This window comes from Lycium barbarum, chromosome 11 (genome assembly GCF_019175385.1).
Source record: "Lycium barbarum isolate Lr01 chromosome 11, ASM1917538v2, whole genome shotgun sequence".
NCBI classification, from domain to species: domain Eukaryota; kingdom Viridiplantae; phylum Streptophyta; class Magnoliopsida; order Solanales; family Solanaceae; genus Lycium; species Lycium barbarum.
The window spans coordinates 24,519,674-24,533,234 of NC_083347.1; the positions used below are offsets into that span (position 1 = coordinate 24,519,674).

At 35.6% G+C, this 13,561-nt stretch overlaps 3 protein-coding genes across 5 annotated transcripts; 1 reads left to right on the forward strand and 2 right to left on the reverse strand.

Annotated features, from left to right (window-relative positions):
* Positions 1–1,737: 1,737 nt before the first annotated feature.
* LOC132617887 (high affinity nitrate transporter 2.4-like) lies at positions 1,738–3,832 on the reverse strand. The gene is made up of 3 exons (XM_060332955.1): positions 2,980–3,832; positions 2,704–2,819; positions 1,738–2,598 (listed from the first exon to the last, which is right to left on the reverse strand). Exons 1-3 carry the CDS (start codon positions 3,787–3,789, stop codon positions 1,932–1,934), a joined length of 1,593 nt encoding a protein of 530 aa, XP_060188938.1. The 5' UTR covers positions 3,790–3,832; the 3' UTR covers positions 1,738–1,931.
* A 2,956-nt stretch (positions 3,833–6,788) lies between these two features.
* On the forward strand, positions 6,789–10,565 carry LOC132617892 (uncharacterized). Of its 3 annotated transcripts, XM_060332961.1 has the most exons (4): positions 6,789–6,977; positions 7,292–9,716; positions 9,800–9,952; positions 10,087–10,565. In XM_060332961.1, exons 2-4 carry the CDS (start codon positions 9,456–9,458, stop codon positions 10,117–10,119), a joined length of 447 nt encoding a protein of 148 aa, XP_060188944.1. In that variant the 5' UTR covers positions 6,789–6,977; positions 7,292–9,455; the 3' UTR covers positions 10,120–10,565. The 3 variants fall into 3 exon arrangements, 2 of the variants coding, with proteins under 2 accessions (XP_060188944.1, XP_060188943.1); XR_009573862.1 differs by having other exon boundaries at positions 9,800–10,565; XM_060332960.1 differs by lacking the exons at positions 9,800–9,952; positions 10,087–10,565 and having other exon boundaries at positions 7,292–9,785.
* An 80-nt stretch (positions 10,566–10,645) lies between these two features.
* LOC132619581 (uncharacterized) lies at positions 10,646–11,308 on the reverse strand. Its single transcript, XM_060334439.1, has 2 exons — positions 11,079–11,308; positions 10,646–10,988 (listed from the first exon to the last, which is right to left on the reverse strand). Exons 1-2 carry the CDS (start codon positions 11,306–11,308, stop codon positions 10,646–10,648), a joined length of 573 nt encoding a protein of 190 aa, XP_060190422.1.
* Positions 11,309–13,561: the final 2,253 nt, after the last annotated feature.

A 13,561-nucleotide genomic window follows, 5' to 3' on the forward strand; every position in this document is an offset into this window, starting at 1 on the left:
AAAAAAGAACAGTGTATCTTGGTGATGGAGAAAGTAACAAATTGGGGAAAGAGAAACAACTAAAGAAAGGAAAGAGAACACTTTTACAGAAAAAATGTTTCGAGTTAATAGTTGTTTATGTATGTAAAGTTTGTACGAGCATATATTGTTGATCAACTTAATTATGGTAATATATCTATAACTTGAATTCCAACCTTTCATCAAATAAGGAATTATTCAATATTCTGTTTCCTCCTAATTGGCATGAAATAGCTTTTGCAGTCCAATTATGTTTTAAATAAGGATCAGTTACTTTGAGCAGTTTCTTTGATATGACTGCTTCACTGAATCCCTTGAAGATCTGTTTGGATATTTGGTTCTTCAAATGTCTTTCTTATATCTCTCTTAGTTTTTATTGGGAACATTGTTTGTCAAATAATCAAAACATCATTATAAGCTCATCATATATTATTTAGCCAGCAACTACTCAAACACTTAGCTAAAGGACTCTCCTCAACTATCAGGAATGCATGATATAGCCATGTTGACTGATTTTCTACTCAAAACATTCTCTACCACATTGGCCTTACCAGGATGATACAACAGAATAATGTCATAGTTCTTGAATAACTCCTACCACCTTCGTTATCTCAAACTCAGGTCTTTCTACTTGAATATACATTGTAGGCTGCGATGATATGTGAATACCATATCTAATTTAATTCAACAAGTGCTATGTAGAAAAAGAGCGCTATGTAGAGCGAGGTCATAGGAGTGATTATTTGGTAATATTGGTCTTTCATACCTGAAGGGGAGCCTTGGCGTAACTGGTAAAGTTGCTGCCATGTGACCAGGAGGTCACGGGTTCGAGCCGTGGAAACAGCCTCTTGCAGAAATGCAAGGTAAGGCTGCGTACAATAGACCCTTGTGGTCCGGCCCTTTCCCGGACCCCGCGTATTGCGGGAGCTTAGTGCACCGGGCTGCCCTCTCATTGGTCTTTCATACCTATTTTGAACGTGCTCCTATGGAACACCTTTCTTGGTTGATCTGCGATACCATAGAAGCAGGATCAAGATTTACCGCTGCAATATGTATCACTAAACATACATGAATTCAAGCATATCGAGAATTAAAAACTGAGTACTTGAGAATAGCGTAAAGGATCCTTATGGTTAAGCTTCCATTAGAACTCCATTCTTGGAGGTGCAATTGATAATTATTTTTGGTGGCTAATTTGACCTTGGGATACAAAGACCTGGATATTAAAGGTTCTGATAATGAAAAACATGGCGGTGCTTCCACCATAATAATAATCCAGTTGTTAAAGTTCAGGAGCAAATTTAAATCACACAAAATAGTTCAAGGGCAACTTAGACCCATTTCCTTCGTAAAAAAGTATTGGAAAGCTTGTATTGTTAGTCAGTAAGGACAAATCTAGCCCATATTAGTTATAAGGATAGATTTGAGCGAAACAATTAATGAAGGGCAACTCTACACCATTTTGCGAAGTTGAAGGGCAAATTCAACCCATTTCCTCTAATTCTTTAATCAAGTGAAGGAGAAAGATTTTTCCAAACCAATGAGGGGCACTCAATTTTGAGATACCACGCTAGTTCTCCAACAATAAATTTTTCCAAAAACACCTATTACTGCACCATGGACTTTAAACATCAGCGTTCCCACGACGCATAAAACAATTTTTTTGTCGTCAACACATGGCAAAAAAACAAATAAAAAAAATTGATAGACAAAAGTGTTCATTCTTGTAGTGGATTTCACACAAAATCAACTGTTTTGATTTTAATAATCTCATAATATTAAATGGAAATACACATTGATTAATCATATGATAGGGTAGTGAAAGCTCCTTTTTTTGTGTTTGTGCAAACACCGAAAAACTATACGAGTAAGTTTTTCTAAAGCACCCATTCTTTCATATTGTGCTGAGAGACTTAAACATGGTTTGGCGTTCCAGTAATCGGAGTAGGTGCTGAAGTCACACGCTTTCCACGTTCCGACCGACAGTTCTCGGCGAACTTGATGCTATTTTGGTGCATACCTTTCTGCTTCTCAGCCTCAGTGTACTCAGCTGAGAAGTAGTGCTCTTCGGTACCCTTGACAGGGTCTTTTGTTGGAGGCAAGAACATGCTTCCCCATTGTGGGAAATGAACCAATGCTACGGGAAGTGTACAAGCTATGATCATGAACCCCATGTAAGTAATTCCTGTTTCTGTTGAGTATTTTGCGCTTGAGAAAAACAAGAGCTGTGTCAGTCCAGAACCAAAATTGCCTCCAGCTCCTGTCATACCTGAGATTATACCTAATGATCGTCGTGAAATGAAGGGAATAATACCAAAGCAAGCTCCCTCTGCTGCTTGAGCGGCTAAGGAGAATATGATCATCCAAAAAATTGCTAGGGGAAGCGTGTTAGCTTTTCCGAGGAGGATACAGAAAACTCCACCAAGTGTTTGTAAGATCCATAGGTTCCATAATCTGCCCCTCATTCCAAAAAGTTTGGCTGAAAAGTCTGATGACCATCCTCCGAGAGGTCTAGATAAGAGGTTAGCCATACCAAATATAGCAGCTACGATTCCAGCCATCTGAAGCTTCAAGTCAAATCTACATAAATTTTTAAACAAAGATTATTTCCCTTAATTTGGCGACGAAAATTAAGTAGTATTGTTTGTAAAGGAAAGCTCAATTAATTATGGATGCAAATCGGACCTATCAAAGAAGTACTCAGCAATCACATTATCAGTGGTCAATTCAACTCCCATAGAGTATCCATAGAGCAGGACAAATATCCATGTCCTGTAATTTGTTACAGCATACCACAATATCTGTGAAAAGATAGAGACGGAATAGTTAGCTAAACATATTCTTTCATTTAAATTGGGAATCAAATGTTGAAGACATAATTAAGTAAAATAAAAGAGTAATCAGTTTAAATATTTCGCTAAGATGGGAATACAAAATTATACGTATTAGAAATGGACTTACCTTGGAGAATTGATCTTTAGAAACACCACCTTGCTTCTGTAGGGAAGCACGATTACCATCAGGCAAGTCTTGGCCAAGAGTTAAGACCAAGATTCCCATGATGACATGACACCATCCAGGAATGAAGAATGCAATTCTCCAAGCAGTAAAGGGAGTAGCCCCTGCTCTTTGAATTAAATCATAGAGGAGAGGCATAATGAGTTGAGTAGCTCCACCACCCATGTTCCCCCATCCAGCTGCAGTTCCATTAACAAGCCCTATAATTTGGCTGTTAAACATGGTACTCATCCAATATTGACAAGACACAAATGTCGCGAGTGAGAACCCAATCATGAACCTAACAGCAACATAGCCACCAGCTGAAGATACCAAAGACATGCAAAACACAGGTGGGGCTGTTAACATTATGAGAAACGCACATCCATATCTAGGACCCAACATATCACAAATTGCACCCATTGCAAGCCTAGATAGAATACTTCCAGAAACAGAAGCAACTCCAGCATTACCAACATCCACTTTGGTCAAGTTAAGATTGTCCCTGATAATTGGAACTAAAGGGGCAGCAGCAAAAGTTGAAACAAAGCAGGTGAAGAAAGAAAACCAGGAGAGCTGAAAGGTTAGACCGTGAGGCTTGGAAAATGAATAGAACCTGAAATTCTTTGCCTTGTGTTCAGAATCAACTGGCACTTTAAAATGTGCAGTGGTATCAGTTGGCACCATTGGAGATGCCACTGAGAAAGCAAGAACTGGCTCTCTACCAGTGACTCCATGCATAGAACTCCCAGGTGATCCCTCAATATCACCCATTTTTTTCTTTACAAAAATTAAATATTTGATTAAAATGCTAAAGAAGAAGCTAAGCTGATGTTTTAACTGGAGACACTTTAGATGTGTTTATATAGACATTAAAGCGTTGACAATCTAAGTAACCCAATGGAGATTCCGAATGGTCCCAAATCTGCTTAAGGAATCCAGTTCGCCGCATCTAACCTTATCGCATATCCAAAGGGTCCTTATATTTTATATCAATATATATTAACTTGCCAGCAGACTTTATGACCCTTGGTGTTTTTATATCAATATATATTTACTTAACAGCAGACTTTATAATCCTTGGTGGTTTAATATCAATGTATATTAACTTGCCAACAGACTTTATAACACTTGGTGTTTTTAGTTGTTAGCATGATATATACTCCTAATCAATTTGTTGTGGTTCGTTAAAGATATTTTCTGAACCAGAAAAATTGACCCCAGCTGAAAGCTTTATACTCCCTGTACTTCATTTTTTATGATCGTTATTTGACAGGACACAAAGTTTAAGAACAGAAACGCTTTCTGCACTTGCCCAAGGAAATTTAATTAAGAACTTCTAAACAAACCTCACATTGCAATGGTTATATGAGTACGTCATCAAGGGTGAAATGGTATCTTAGAAATTAAGGAGTACTAAAAAGGCGTTATTCTCATTTGAACAAACTAAAAAAGAAAGAGTATCAATTTATGTGGAGGCGGTATCAATTATTCATTCCTCTTCTATGTATAATGTACCTCCTACTATTGTACTAGATATTTTCTTGTGAAAATGACTGCCTAGGTACCATGTGTCGATCCTCGACAAATTAAGTTATCTGTACTAATTAAATAGTGCTAGTAATAAATTTTGCTTCTTTTTGACAACAAATTCAAGCTCATTCCTCGAAATATCCATCACGACAATTCCAGGAAGATTGATTAGATCTGATCAACCGACCTCTCTAATTCCAGGGCATTTTTTTTAGACTAAAGCTGTTATAGTTTGATTGTAGTTTTTCTTATTTTGTTAATCCTAATTGAAAAATAGATGTGTTATTTTCGAAGGCCTTCTCCTCTTGACGCGGGTTCCGTGAAACAAGATAAAACAAATTATATTGATTCATCCTCAAATAGTTATCTACTCTAATTCTTTTCAGTTCATAGAAGAATATTTAATAAGTAATAATACATCAAAGACAGCTTTTAAGAACTGAAGGGGCATGTGCCAGTCAGAGGGTGCAATAATTGCTTTGATAATTGCCGTTGTAATGTATATATATATAGATAGATTGACGTGCGGCTGATTAAATTTTCAGTTGAAAATTATTGCTTTTTTCCCCTTTAGCACAACATGTACTGCATGACAACATTCTGATAATCAATGATTAAGCATTAAAGAATGTAGAGTTGACCTGGTTAGTGAATCATGCAAATTGCAATTATTGAGATTAATAAACATACTTTTCGGTTTAAACTAAGTTATAAAAATAGTCGTTTGGTTACAGAGATGGGATTGACAAGGACGTCCCGGTGGTTGGGATAAGTTGAAATATCTCATCGGATTAGCTATCTCATGCTCTAAATGGCATACCTAATCCCACAATTTTAGTGCAAAATATATTCTGAAATTAATTAATACTCATAATCAAATGCGGGATAAAATAGGGAAATTTCAGAAATATACAATTTGCTCACTTACATTGAAAAAAAAAATAGCCTAAAACTTACATTGCAAAGCTTTGGCTCAAAAACACTTATATACAATGTTATACACTTAAATACAAAGACAGGTACATGATGTATGTAGGTATATAAAAGTGTATAATGTGTAGGTATATACACTAAAAAATATAATTATACAATATTATACACGAAAACACACACTTATACACATTTATTCACAATTATATAAATATTGCACTTGTGTAAGTATATACATTAAATGGAAAAGGGTCAAATATACCCTTGTACTATCAGAAAAGGGTTAAATATACCCCTCATTATACTTTGGGTCAAAATATACCCTTTTCGTTATACTTTGAGTTCAAATATAACCCTTTGTTATACTTTGGTCCATATATACCCCTCCTCCGTTAAAATTATCCATGGTTGACATGAGATATGACATGACGTGACAACTGACAACTCGGTGAGATGGATATCACATGGCATGCCACCTCACCACCCCAACCCATTTACCCCTCTCTTCCCCTTCTTCTTCCACCACTATCATCTTCTCCCCTCCACAACCTTTGCCTCCATAAGCACCACCACACCACCATCTCCTTAAAAAACACTCCTAATTATTGCTTAAAAAAACGCTCCTAATTAAAATTGTAACTTTAAATTGCCTACAAATTTGAAGTGACTAAACCATTAATTCAAAATTTAATTTTAAAAAAACCAATCCAAACTTATTTGGTAGAATTTGAAACGTTAATATTCTAAACGGGAAAACTAATAAATGAAAACCCAAAAATTTTCATTAATACAATGGCAATTAACAACTGTTTCCACACCCAAACATTTTGGTTACAAATACTATATAATAATATTCACCGCTTAACTCGTCGAAATCTACACGATAGATAATCGCTTGAGATAATCGAAATCACCGAAAAGGATAAATAAGTTATATTATTAAAAGAGATAATTCAGATGGAGAAGAAAAGGAAGTCAGTAGCATCACGGCTTGATGGTGGTATGGTGGTGCTAATGGTGGCAAAGGTTGTGGAGGGGAGGAGATGATAGTGGTGAAGAAGAAGGGGAAGAGAGGGGTAAATGAGTTGGGGCGGTGAGGTGACATGCCATGTGGGAGAAAAGGCCCAAAATCATACAATATCTTTGGCTTTAAACCCAAATCATACATTATCTTTCACCTGGAGCACTAATAGTCCCTTTTATTTAATAAAGTGATGCACTTTTAGTCATAACCCTAACCACCGTTACTTTTTTAACGGATGCCTCGTCACATGTATATCACACTTCCCTCCAAACTTAGACTATTTTCCCATATGCTCTGTCTCTCTGTCTTCCTTTCTTCCAAAGAGCATAACACTCAGCCCTATTGAAGCCAAAAGTTGAAATTGGAACACCAAACGCATATCAAGTCTGAATCGTATCTATAGCAACAAACAATTATCAGGAAGTAATAATGTTCTTAAGGCGCAACAGTGATACACAATCACCTTTTTTCTATGGTGAGAATTTTTCTCTATTTTAAGGTTGTAGAATCTTTTTGGGTTAGAATTTGAGTATTGTGTTTCTCATCTAAATTTAAGGCACAACATAGCAGAACACGTTTTGTATTATTTATTTTGATGAAATAATTTTTCGAAATTTGTTGATTTTTTTGGCATCTCGTTCTCTGGCAAAGTAGTTTAGTCTGTTAGTTTTTAATATTGTTAACGTTTAGCTTTTAGTTAATCACGTTAGTTCGTTTTCAAAAAACAACCAATACGTATTATTTTTGTCTGCAACAACACCTTATGAAGTTTACTATTTGAAATTTCAGATTCAATAACCGAGTCTTCGCTTGTCACTGTGAAGATTTATCACGGGGGAATTATGAAGCGTACACCAGATAAGCATTACGTTGGAGGAAACATGGATTACATTGACTATGTAAACACGACAGAATTGAATCTTGTTGAATTCAAGAAGATGGCAGAGATATGTGGTTACGCAAATGATTCGATAACTTTTTGGCATAGGTTTGGAAGGCCTCGTAATCGGAAGTTGATCTCTACAGATTTTGAAGACTACACAGTTGGCAAAAACATCCAAAAGGACAATGTGCTTGAAATATACTTTGAACATTTGGATTCTTACTTTCAAATGGACAAAGTGGATTCAGTAAATCAATCAAATATTGGAGAAAATGACAAACAACAGAATTTGTGTGAAAATTCATCATGTGATGATTTTAGTGACTCGGAAGCTGATTTAGCTGATGATGTTCTAGTTGATACACATGGGAAGAGGAATCAAAGCTATCTGGAAGAGAGAGAGAGAGAGCTCCTTAGTGCTGAAATAAATTAAGAGAAAGATGGTTGATATAGAGGGGGGTTCTGATTGTGTTGATTCTGAAGACACGGAGAGTTTGGATAGTGATTCTGAAACTGAAAGTTTCAACTTTCCTCAGTACAATCCAAAGACCGATGGAGATAACCCAGTATTAGGTCTAGAATATGTCTTTGAGACAAAGAAGGACTTTAAAAATGCTGTAGAAACTCATGAGATTAAGAATGGAAAGTATATCCGATGGGACAGGAATGATAGTATAAGAATGGAGGCAATTTGCATACACCATCCAGAGTGCAAATGGAAAATCAAGGCTTCTAGAATGCAAAGAGATAAGGCTTTCCAGATTAGAACTTACGATCCTACACATACTTGTAAGGAGTGGTATCATGAAAATAGAACGATCACTTCATCTTTCATTGCAAGAAAGTACCTCAAAGAAGTTGGATCAAACAGGAATTGGAGAGTGGCGGAATTTAGGGATAGGGTAAGTGTTGAACTAAGAGCTCATGTGACGTTATCTCAAGCTAAACGAGCTAAGATGAAAGCGATTACATTAATTGACGGTGATATTAAAGATCAATATAAAATGATGTGGGACTATTGCAATGAAATTGATAGAACAAATCCAGGCACTACGATTTACATAAAGCTCACTGATAATGAGGTCCCCAATGAGCCACAGAGATTTCAGAGAATATATATTTGTTTTGCTTCTTGTAAGCTTGACTTTAGAGCGGGTTGTAAAAAAATTGTAGGTGTGGATGGATGTTGGTTGAAGGGTCCAATGTATGGGACTCAATTGTTATCTGCAGTTGGCATCGATGGTAACAACAATATATTTCTTGTTGCCTACGTAATTGTAGAAAAGGAAAGCAAAGAGACATGGGCCTAGTTTTTGAATCATTTAGCTGCTGACTTGCATATACATGAGATTTGTTGGACCTTTATGTCAGACAAACAAAAAGGTCTTATTGAAGCTTTTAATGATGTTTTGCCTCATGTGAGCCATAGGTTTTGTGTGAGACACCTTCATAACAATTTTAAAAAGGCTGGCTTTGGCGGTTCCACATTAAAAAAGGCACTTTGGGCTGCTGCAAAGTCTTGTACTGTGAGAAAATTTGATGATTGCATGAAAAATATTTCAAAGTTAGATCTTGATGCTGCTACTTGGTTAAATGACGAAGAACCTAGCGAAGGGTCTAGGTCGCATTTCTCTTCAGATGCTAAGTGTGACATCTTACTAAATAATGTGTGTGAAGTGTTTAATAGCATGATACTTGATGCTCGAGACAAGCCAATTGTGACACTTTTGGAGAAAGTGCGCCATCTACTCATGGCTAGAATGGAAATCGGGTGATGTTTGTCCTAGGATCAAGGATATATTACACAACAATCAGATTGCAGCTGCTGAATATATCCCTAGAAAATCTAATCACTGGAGCTATGAAATTTTAGGAGCTACAATTACGGACAATTGGGCAGTTGACTTGGAGAATAAATCTTGCAGTTGTAGAAAATGGAGTCTCACTGGGATCCCTTGCAAGCATGCTATTGCAGCAATTTGGGCTAAAAAGGATAACATTCTTGATTATGTTCATGATTGTTACAAGGTGGAAACATATAGAAGAATTTATGAAAATTCAGTTCTTCCAATGAATGGACCACAAATGTGGCCTAAGTCAAGTAAAGTTCCTCCTCTGCCTCCAAGGATTATAAAAGATAATAAGAGAGGAAGAAAACAAAAAGTGAGAAGAAAGGAACAAGATGAAGTTGGATCTAGTCGAACAAAGATGAAACGAAAGCAAAAATCTCTAGATTGTAGTACATGTCACAAACCTGGCCACAATACAAGGACTTGCAAATATAATGTTGTGCCACCAGAAACTACCTCTTCATTTCGGCCGAAACTACATGTAATATCGATTGTTATAATAGCATTTGGTTTTTATTTAATAATCCTAAACTAGCACAAAAATGATTTGTTATTCTTTTTCAGGTTAGAAGAGGACAGGATGAAGTTGTACAAGGAGTAGTAGAACAGGAACAAATGGGATATGCCGAAGTAGAAATTGGACCATATTTTGTTTGGGAAAATTCTCAAATACACAACAAAGTGGACCTACTTTTTGAAGCTATAACAGTTTTTTGGGTAAAAACGACTCATTCTTTATGTATATTTTTGTGCCATTATGATGATTTTCTAGCGAGTATATGGTGTTTTCTTGTGTATTGCAGGTGATGAAAGTTTGCTGTTGTTTTTGCTAATTTATTAAGTTGGTGCAGGAATTGCTTGCTGCTGGTGCGGGAATTGTTTAGTTGTTGTGTTTGTTGGTTTGGCTATTGCTTTTTATGAAGATGATGGCAATTTAGATGTTGTTTTTCCTGGAGTTTGGCTGCTATTTTTTGCTGTAATTTACATGTTGTTTTTGTCGAAAATGACAACAATTTGCATGTTGTTTAAGCTGGAATTTGGTTGTTGTTTATGACTGCAATTAGAATGCTGTTTTGGTGGTTTTTCACAGCTGTTTTGCTGGTTTTTTGCTGCTATTTTTGCTGAAAAATGACTGATGTTCTTTGCTGATTTTTGTGAATGGTGCTGAAATTTGACATTAGCTGTTGTTTTACTTTTTTTTTTTTGGGGTTGTAAACTGCTTTTGAAATGAAACAAAATGTTGCTGAATCCTCTTATTTCAGTATCAATTTTTTTATGTCAATGCTTAACTGTATATGACCAGTATTCACATTACAAGAAGCTATAATTCACACAAGAATTGTGATTACAATGATCATGACAAAAATAATAATACTAACCATTACTCTAATTGAATTCTTAAGATTAAGACTAATGTAGGGGCAAAACTGAAGCTCTACAAAAGGGACATGAATTTTTCCTCTGTGACCACTTCTTGATGCATTCAGCATGAAATTTATGGCCACATTGTAGTGTGCCAATGGTGTTTTCATCTTTATATTCAAGTAAACAAATAACACATATTTCTTGTTCCTCATTATCAACATTTGGATCACCTTCATTAACATCTATATCCATAACAAGATCATAATAATATGTTCTTGTTTCCAAGTATTCAGACATGTCTTGATGATCCACCAACTCATTATAGTTCTCTTCCTCCTCCTCTTCATTTATTTCTTCATCTTCTTCATCACCATAGCCATACGTATCACTATCAAGAATCGATTATGGGAGTTGAATTGTGTGACGAACGTAGTTATTAATGACACGCATTCGAGGAACCCTAGCTCGTGTAGGCTACACTTCATCGATTGTTCCACTTGGAATATGAGGCGGCTGTTGCGGATCAATATCCATACTAGGAGCAAACTCTGTTCTTGTTCTTGTTTCCGAATTCTCAGATATGTCAACTTCAAACTCTTCTTCTTCTGTAATTTCTTCATCATCAAGAATCGACTTGGATACGTCATTCACAAATTCCTTTTCCTCTTCTTCTATAAATTCTTCATCCCCAAATGAAAAGCGAGTCATGAAATAATCAACGCTCAGTGAAGGCTTAGCCAATGTGGGCACTTCACTTGGCTACTACAGGTGAAGTGCAGTAGCAACTAAAAAACTACTGCAGGTGGTAATGTCCCATTAGCAAAACAATGATTTTCAGACATGGGAATATAATCATACTGTTGTTGGGGTCTTTATTTAGATCACTTTTCCATGACCTTGGGGTCTTTCTCATCCATGTAGAATGAATTCAAATGCTTTCTTCAAAACTCCATTGCTAAAATTTCATGTACAAGATCGCATTTTATTGTCATTCTTCAACAAAACAAACTTGACCCACCTGATTTTCTAGTTGGTCTCACGAATATGTGAATGAAGTTATGCAAATTAGGAGAGAATGGATGAAGAGAAACAAGAGAACATCGATTCGTTTGTAGAGAAATATTTTAGCAGGGAAGTGTGATATGCACGTGAGGAGGCATCCGTTAAAAAAGTAACGGTGGTTAGGGTTATGACTAAAAGTGCACCACTTTATTAAACAAAAAGGACTATTAGTGCTCCAGGTGAAAGATAGTGTATGATTTGAGTCTAAAGCCAGAGATATTGTATGATTTTGGGCCTTTTATCTGCCATGTGGTGTCCACCTCACCGAGTTGTCAGTTGTCACGTCATATCACATGTCCACCATGGACAATTTTAACGGAGGAAGGGTATATATGGACCAAAGTACAACGAAGGGGTATATTTTAACCCAAAGTATAATGAAAAGGGTATATTTGGACCCAAAGTATAATAAGGGGTATATTTAACCCTTTTTTGATGGTACAGGGGTATATTTAACCCTTATCCGTACATTAAAAAATATAATTATAGAATGTTATACACAAAAACACGCACTTATACACATTTATACACAATTATACAATACTAGTGAATAAGTCCACGCTTCGCGCGGTATATTACTTAAATTAAAATTAATTTTATATAAATTCGATCGAAAAGGAAGATGTAAAAAGTTTCACATTATCCGAAATTAATTCTATATATTGATGAAACACATTAACACAATATATTATTATTATTATTATTATTATTATTATTATTATTCTTAATCTAAGATATATTTTAAATATATGTAAATAAGTATGTGATTGTTTACCCCTAAAAAGCTATAACAATTGAATTTGTATGCGGTTTAAAGGATACATGGTTTAATAAGTCGTTAACGTAATGAAATGTGAAATAACAATCAATTGTATGTAACGAACAAAGATAGAAATAACCTAAATCGTTTATTGCTTGTAACTGAAAACTGGTCCGGTGCAGAGCGTTAAAGCTGAGTGCCCGAGCCAAATCGCTAAAGAACTTGAACTTTATGAAATTTTACAGAGTAAGTGCATGAGATTGGAATCAGATGCCTTCCAATGAGAGGGTTTACCTCCTTTTATGGTACAAGAGTTAGAATACTAATGCTCTTTAAAATCTGATAATTTGATTCTATTAACGGCGCCTTAACAGCTGGTCGTGTGACGGTTGGCATAATGGGCGGCGTGAAATCCGAGCTGTAATGGATTTCTCGCGTTTGTGCAAACTGACGTCTCTCCGGCTTACTAGATTAATGACCCCCAGGACTTTGTTTCATCCGAATCACCAAACTCAAACCAACGTCACATCTTGAAGTCAACGTTCCTAATTTATTCCGACCTCTCATCGGAAAGTCACAACATTTTACACCAGTTTTTACCGTATACCGTGTTTTTCTTTCATTCATCAGATAGTATATGTAAGATCTTCTTTTCAAACATTTTCTTCTATTCAAATATAAAAGTAAACAAAACGAAAAAAAACAGAAACAAAAGAAATAAGTAGTCTGTACCTTTACTGCTATTGCTGATTTGCATCTCCATTATATGCATTTCTCATTGCTCTTTGTTTTGTTCATCTTTTTTTGTCGATGGAATAACAAATATAGTATTATTATTAGAGTTGGAGCATTGTTAGATTTTTAAAAGTAAAACGAAAAAAACAATACGGTTTATCACTTTTAGATGTATATATGAATGCACGTGTGGCGTAACTTAGGAAGAAAATAAAATAAATAAGTGGTGACGCATTGAATTACATGTCCGTTATAGCGTTTTCTATTCTTTCTCCTTTTCTTTCATTATTATATTCTTTTTTTCTATTCCTCTTCCTCTAAATTACTTACTACTCTTAAACTTTACCTTAAATGGGCTTTTATTTTAGAAAAAGCCACATTATGTTTCCTCTATGCTCGGTTAA